We start from the raw sequence: 7012 nt of genomic DNA, 5'->3' as shown, positions 1-7012 counted from the left end.
TCGCTCCGCTCTGCATCCTAAGATGCAAAGCGACTCTGATGTCCTGTTCTGCTCTGGATCCACCAGACAGCAGTTTTAAAGACGTTGTGTGGGTTTTTCTGTGTTTGTTAGCTCTTTTTTCTGTGCCTTTTAGCTTAATTAATCAGTAACGTCCTTAGGAGATGAGAGTCTTGCTGTGTTACTGCCTCAGTGACAGAGGAGCTGTGCTGAACCCTGCTGTCAGTGGCAGAGGGCAGGGGCTGAGGATGGAGGTAGGAGATGCTGGAAGCTCTTTATCTGGGCAGGACACATGCACAGCTCCTGCACAGCTTTATTTTGGGTCACCAGCTCCTCAAACACATCCTCTGGCACTAATACCAGTGGCTAAGTGATGTGGAGCCGGTGAGCGGCCACCCAACATAAAGTCTCTGTGCTGGGCTCCTGCCAGTTGAGTTTACTGCTGAGTTTTACTTAAGCTTTTCTTGAGCTGCTTCAACACACTCTCAAATCCCCATCTCTCTTGAAATCAAGTCAAGGCCTTACCAGCTAACCTGGCTTGGCAGAGGTCAATGGGAAAAGCAGGTCTTGCCCATGCTGAGGCATCTTGTGGTACCGGGAGCTCTCCATCCTCAAGCCACTGGTCTTTCCTTGGAGGTTATTTCAGTAAAACCCTGTGAAAAGCTGCTGGAGAGCATCAGGAGAGCATCAGCATCACCCATTGCACTAACAGCAGGTAGGGCCAACAACATTTTGGGACACTGTGTTGCCACTTCTAAACCCAGGGCTAGATTTTAGTGTTAGAGACTACGCTGATCCCTCAGCGTGGTGCTGTGCAGCCAGAGCATCCCCTGGGCAGGCAGGACTCTGCTGCTCCCCAGCTCCTGCCCGAAGGGAATTAGAGCTCATCCCAAACGCACCCTGGAATCTGTGGCAGAGGAAGCGATATTAAACAAACCTTTACCTCTGCCTCCAGCTGTTAGCCTGGATCTCCCCTTTGCATCTTCTTCCTTTCAAAGCTAGTTGGGAGCTTGGCTGCTTTTAATCCAGGTGATGCTTTGGTGGCCTCGAGAGCAGTGGTTTCCATGGTAACTCAAAAGTACCCGGTTTTGCACAGTCATGGTTTTAGTGGGTCACAGCCACAGATACAGATCCTGAGCAGGAGCCCAAATGGCTGAGTTTGGGGTTACCATCCCACACTTTCCTTGACCTCCTGGTTGCAAGGAAGCCAGGCAGGGTGTGCAGAATGCTGTAGGGTCACCCATGAGGCTGTTCCCTGCTTTAGGACTTGTCTCCAGCCATATCTTTGCTGTTGGTGCTGGCACAACCCAATGTGGGGCTGCTCTTGGATTTCTTTATCATAGAAGGGTTTGGGATGGAAGGCACCTTAAAGCTCACCCAGTTCCAACCCCCTGCCACAGGCAGGGACACCTTCCACTAGAGCAGCTTGCTCCAAGTTACATCCAACCTGGTTTTCTTCTCTCTTTTTGACTTCTGGGTGTTTTCCCATCTTTATCAGAATGGGGATTTTCTTTCTTGATGGGCGTTTTGAAGTGGCTCAGTGGGAAGGATGCTGTGCAAAGGTGCCCTCTCTAATCCCACCCTGCAAGCCAGCATCACCTCCTGCTGCCCAGGGGGTTTGCTTCGGGGCATCTCCTTGTGGCTGCTGAAGAGTTCATAGCAAGGGGGATGCTATGGAAAAGCCAAGAGGACAGTGGTTAAATCACAGCTTTTGGAGCTCCTCCAGAGGCAGGAGCAGGGAATGGAGGAATGAACTGAAATTCCCTTGAGTGCCTGTGCACCGGAGGGAGGGAGGATTAGTCCCGTTAGGGCAGAGCGCTCGGGGTAATCCCGCTTTTGAATTAGGGATTTCACTGTCATTAATCTGATGTGAAAATAAATAGGGCAGGAGCTTAATGCCTTTGAGGGGCCTGGAGGCACAGGAGGAGGGCTGCAGGGGCTGAGCAGGGACAGGACCTTTCAGCTCAGACCCTTCCAGCCACATCTCCTTGGGAAGGGTTCAGGCAAGAGGGAGGATGGGAGCATCCCTGGGAAATGCCTCATCATTTTGTGGTGGGGAAAAGCCTACTTTCCCCTTTTGCTAGCAGTAAGGGATAGAGACGGCGTGAGAGCAGGATCAGCAGCCCAGGGCAGGATGGAGGAGCGAGGCTGGAGCAGCCAGCTACAGGGCAGCGTGCTCCCCTCCTCTGGGGGAAGCAGGAGACCTAATTCATCAGCATAATGATGTAGTTTTAAAGCTCAAAACCCACATGCTTTGATTATTTTACTTTAAAAAACATCTGCAAGTATAATAAGTGAAATGAATGCGACTACAGGCACCCTGGGAATAGCGCAGGAGTCGTGTTTACAGGGTGTTCCACATGAATCCCAGCAAGCAAGGCAAACATTGTAAGTAGGATACAGCCACAGGGTTGGGCTTTGTTTGGGTCTGGTGTGGGCTGTTTTCTCTCTGGAGTAGGATTCCCACTCTGCTTCTAATCAGGCGCAAGGGAAGGTGATCCAAACAGCTCCTAAAGATGGCAAGAATCAGAAGGAGTCATTGAAGGAAGGGAGAAACTAAAATAAACCCATATTGGCGTTTCAGTGATGCTCAAGTTCCTCTGGGGCTGTGGCCAGGAGCTTCGCCTGCTCCAGCTTCTCCTCCATCACTGCTGGGGTTTAATCTGTGCACTTGATTTCATGCCTTTCCATTTGAGACAAAAGGGTTTCTAGGTCTGACCTGTTTGGTCCTCAGCATGAGCTCCAATGTGTTCCTAGCTCTGAATGTTCAAAGCAAAGCCCTGTCTAAAACTAGAGGGCTGGGTTCAGGTTTTAGGGAAGCTGCAGGACCTGACCCCACTGATTTCTCTCTTTTCCTTTAATCTGGCTAAATGAGAAGGTGTGTGTGGAAAAGTACCGAGAGTCTGCAGCTCTGCTCTTGCCTAGTCTTATGCTGTGATAAATCTTCTGCTGGACTGATAGAATGCCAGATAAAGTACTTGTAAAGGCAGCAGGGATACATATGGATGGGGTTTTTTGTTCAGGCTCCCGGATTGGTGTTATCAGAGGTAAGACAATGTCTCTGGGCTGCTTCCTCCATGGTGCCTCGCTCACATACGCTTGTATGTTTGAAAGCAGAAAGGTTTATTCACACACAGATGGTTCCAGTTATTTTCCTAAGAACAGTTCTCCCATTCATGCTTCGTTTGCAGAGCTCCTGTTTAGTTCCCCCAGATCTTTATTATGTTTAATAGCCAGACCAGCAGCAGTAATCATAAGCTCTGGGCCTGTTTCGCACTGATGCAAATCACTACTTATTACTGTGAAACTATTGATGTTTGTGCAGTTGGGCACTGGTGGGTCCTGTCAGAGAATGTGCTCTTCTCTTGGTGACCCGAGACATCCAACTTGGAGCCCTTTCCTTCCCTTTCAAAGCCTGTGCTGTGCACCCTGGGTCCTGGTTTGCATCCTGTATCATAACATTGGCCCTACCCGCTTGTGCCCCCAGTTTGGGTTTGTTTTGCCTTCATCCTCAGTCCGGGGGTAGAGCTCAGAATGGACTCTGTAACTCCTTGAGACTTAGAAAGCAGGTAGGAATGAGACAACCTGCTTTCAGTTCACTCTCTATAGTGACAGAGCTCATGCTAGAGGACGTGTGGGGGAGATCCTCTGCTAGAACTCTGAGATCTGGAGATGAAGGCTCTGTGGGAGGAGGACAGAGGTGGCTGTGCTCTCAGCTGCCTTGGGCATGCATGAAGAGTGGAAGAGGATGGAGGGGGGAGGACTTGAGATGGAAAGCGGAGCCATGCACCTTGATGTGCTTCTCTGGCTCTGCTGCTGTGGAGCAAATGAAAGGCATCCTTTGTCCCTCCATCTCAACAGGAGTTTTCTTTCTAAGGCCCTTTCCTCGGTTGCCAACCCCCTGAAACCTTAACAAAGCTGGGATGTTTGTGGATGCTTCCTCTTTGCTTGTGCGAGGAATGAAGGCTTTTGGATGTGTCAAATAGCTCAGTGCTTCAGCTTCCCCCCCTCCCGATGGCCACTTGAAGTGTGTGCTCTCCTTAACACTCTCCTCTCACCTGGTTTGAGCACGTCAGCATGCTGGTCATCCTCCTGAACTGCGTCACCCTGGGCATGTTCCAGCCCTGCGAGGACGTGGAGTGCCAGTCGGAGCGGTGCACCATCCTGGAGGTAAGGATCCCATGCTGTCCCGCTTGCCTGGGGTGTGTGGGGTGCAGGGGTGGGGGGGTGACCATCCTGGAGCTCCATCTTGTCCCTTCTTCCCAAAGCTCTTCCCACAGGGATGGTTTTCCCAATAAGCCACACTTTGGCATTCCCAATAAGCCACCTACTTCTGCAACGGCCCTAGGTGAGACCCAAAGGCTGAGTTGCGTTTACCCCAGCGAGATCCTTTCTCTATGCATTTAATAAGGGTTGGGAGGCTCAGAACTGGGCATCCAGCTCCAAGTGGAGGTGTTGAATGCTTTTTACTTACAGGATGGCCAATGCCACAGGGAACCTCTTGCTCACAGTCCTTTCAACCCCAGCCAGCTCGGTGCTGGCATCTCTTTGCTGCAGTCCAGCCTGTGCAATACAGCACTGGTGACTTTGCCCTCTTATTCCCTTCTTCAGGAACAAAAACGCATGGGATGAGCCCATTCCTGCTCTCCTCTGCAGTAGAATCCCCTAAGTAACAGCACTGCCAAGTGCCAGGATAACCTCCATACCAACCTTTGGGAAGTGCATACCCATACAAACCTCACAGACCCTTGCTGGCCGTCCCAAGCTCAGTGGGGCATCACGCTCATCACTTCATCCCTCGCTGCATCCTGGCAATCCCCTCGCTGCCATATGCCTGCGGGATCCGTTTTGGAAGCACATCCCAGCAGCATCTGGTGTGGGGGCTGCACCTTGGCGCTGGGCTTCCTGCAGCAACCCTGTTCTGGGGTTTGGAACCAGCTTTCCTTGTTCCTAATGCATTACGTCAACGCAGGCAGGGACTACCGGCATGTGGTAGGGTGGATCTGCTGCTTGACTTCTCTTGGAGTGTATCAGGAAAGCCAGTGGGATCCTTCCAGTTCTGCTGCCTCTTGTAGAGATCGGTCCAAAACCTCCTGCAAACTACCAGGAATAGCAGAGTTGATCATCAAAGCCTCCTTCAACCTTTAAAGAGTCTGCTAAATGCAGAGCCAAGTAAACCAGGTGAATTGAGGCACCGTTAGCGGATCAGTTTTGGAGGCATCCAGCACTGGGATCATCTCAGGAAGTCAGGGCTGGTGTGAAGCAGCACTCAGAAGGGGCTGGTCCATCTCCTCCACCTGAAAATGTCACACTGCTGGTAGCTGTGGGCCCCCAGATTGCCCATCACAAAGTGTCGCAGCCCTCCTGAAGGGTGACATTCCATGTGCCTGCTGTTTTCCTGCATGTATTCACCCACGTGGGGCTTTGTTGGTGGCATCCCTGCCAAAATGACCGGGCAGACAAAGTGAATCCTGCCTGCATGAGGAGGTGGCATTACTGAATGGCTGTTTGCTTCCTTTTTCCCATAATTCAATCAGGTTGCAGTCACACAGCTTCCATGGGCTGTTCTCCCCAGAGCAGACACACATGGAATCCCCAGGAGCCCAGGCACTGAATCTGGAATCTGAATGATTCCAATGTATTGAGTAAGTGTTCTCCTAACGGGTTTGCAGGCAGGAACAGGCTGCAAGTAAAGCCATCGTTATCCCTCAGCCTCCCACTGCTTCCAGGCAGGAATGGAAGCCAGAACATGAGGTAGAAAAGCCTAAACTTCTTTATGGAGGCATTTGGATGCCAGGAATTAAATGAACTGAAATAACGGAGCAAAACTTCTGTGTTAGTTTATCAAGGGAAAGGTTGGTTGGTAAAGCCAACAGCCAGAGGAGACGGTGCTCGCACAGAGCCATGCAGAGCTGCATGGATGCACAGCAGGAACTTGGCTGCCATGTGGATGTTGTGTTGGTTATACCATTAATCCACTTAGCCTCAGTGTGGAAGTGCCAGACACAACACCAAACAGCATGGTCATTATGGGCTGGGTGTGGACAGCAGCAGCCATGGCTGTAGATTGAGAAGTTCCTGTGCTTTATCAAGTCTGTCACTCAAAACAGCAAAGCCTCTGCACGTGATTTCAAAGCAATCTGCAGCTCCTGATGTTCAAGTTTACAGGCAACATGTAGAGGAGTCTTTACAACAGAGTCTATTTCATGGCTTCTTCAAGTTACCATCCATGTTTTGTGCAGGAACCTTCTGGAATCTCCAGAAGGCTGGAGAAATCCCAGCTGTCCAAGTCCCCACTACTCTACAGAAGTCATTCTTTAAGTAAAGACTGGGGCATGTTCTATAGGGCAGCAAAGGATTAATTTGTGCACCTTTAATTTCTCTTCTTGTTTCCACAGTAATCTAAGCCCCTACATTTTGACCTTCATCAAGAGGCTCCTGTGCTGGGCACCCAGGATGCCCTGAGCCTCTGCACCACGAGGGACCGCTCCAGGCATCCCTCACGTGCAGCAGAACTGTCCTTATAGCTTCAACCTCCCTCGGTGTGCACATTCACTCCCAGCTGTGTGTGGGTCTGGGGGTAGGAACCTGGTCCCTTCAGAGGTCCATGAAGGCATCAGAGGTGAAGCACATCCTCCTGTGTTAGATGGAACAAACTCTTTCTGGTCCCTTCAGAGGTCCATGAAGGCATCAGAGGTGAAGCACATCCCCCTGTGTTAGATAGGACAAATTCCTTCTAGGAGGTACTGAGCCACCCAGTCTGGTTAACACAGCTCCCACTGCAGGCTGCTGAGACCTCATGGACCCAACCACAACGTGTAGGCTTTAAATGCCAGGAGAAACATCCAGCCTGTACAACAGTGATGTCCTTCTGTCTTTGTCAGCAGATCAACAGAAGCTGCTAATGCTTCCCAGGCAGTTGAATGACCCCAGAGCTATGCTTAGGGGTTGCCATCACCCACCAGGTATTGCAGGTTCTATTTCTGAGCTGGGTAGGTGGCATTTTGGTCCCAGG

General features: G+C 50.9%; 1 protein-coding gene across 3 annotated transcripts in view; it reads left to right on the top strand.

Annotated features, from left to right (window-relative positions):
• The first annotated feature begins 4035 nt into the window (after positions 1 to 4035).
• The window catches only part of LOC133279440 (voltage-dependent T-type calcium channel subunit alpha-1H-like), a 118038-nt gene continuing 115061 nt past the window's right edge, over positions 4036 to 7012 (top strand). For all 3 annotated transcript variants that reach the window (XM_061473152.1, XM_061473151.1, XM_061473150.1), the window contains exon 1: positions 4036 to 4167. In XM_061473152.1, the coding sequence (XP_061329136.1) occupies positions 4075 to 4167 (93 nt within the window). In that variant the 5' untranslated portion in view covers positions 4036 to 4074. The remainder of the gene's footprint in view (positions 4168 to 7012) is intronic.

The sequence above is a fragment of the Pezoporus flaviventris genome, unplaced genomic scaffold, assembly GCF_033815535.1.
Source record: "Pezoporus flaviventris isolate CSIRO_AGI_PZ_B2104156 unplaced genomic scaffold, CSIRO_AGI_Pfla_v1 ptg000078l, whole genome shotgun sequence".
Lineage (NCBI taxonomy): Eukaryota > Metazoa > Chordata > Aves > Psittaciformes > Psittacidae > Pezoporus > Pezoporus flaviventris.
Note: the sequence above shows the minus strand (reverse complement) of the source record. Positions and strands in the feature narration are given on the sequence as shown.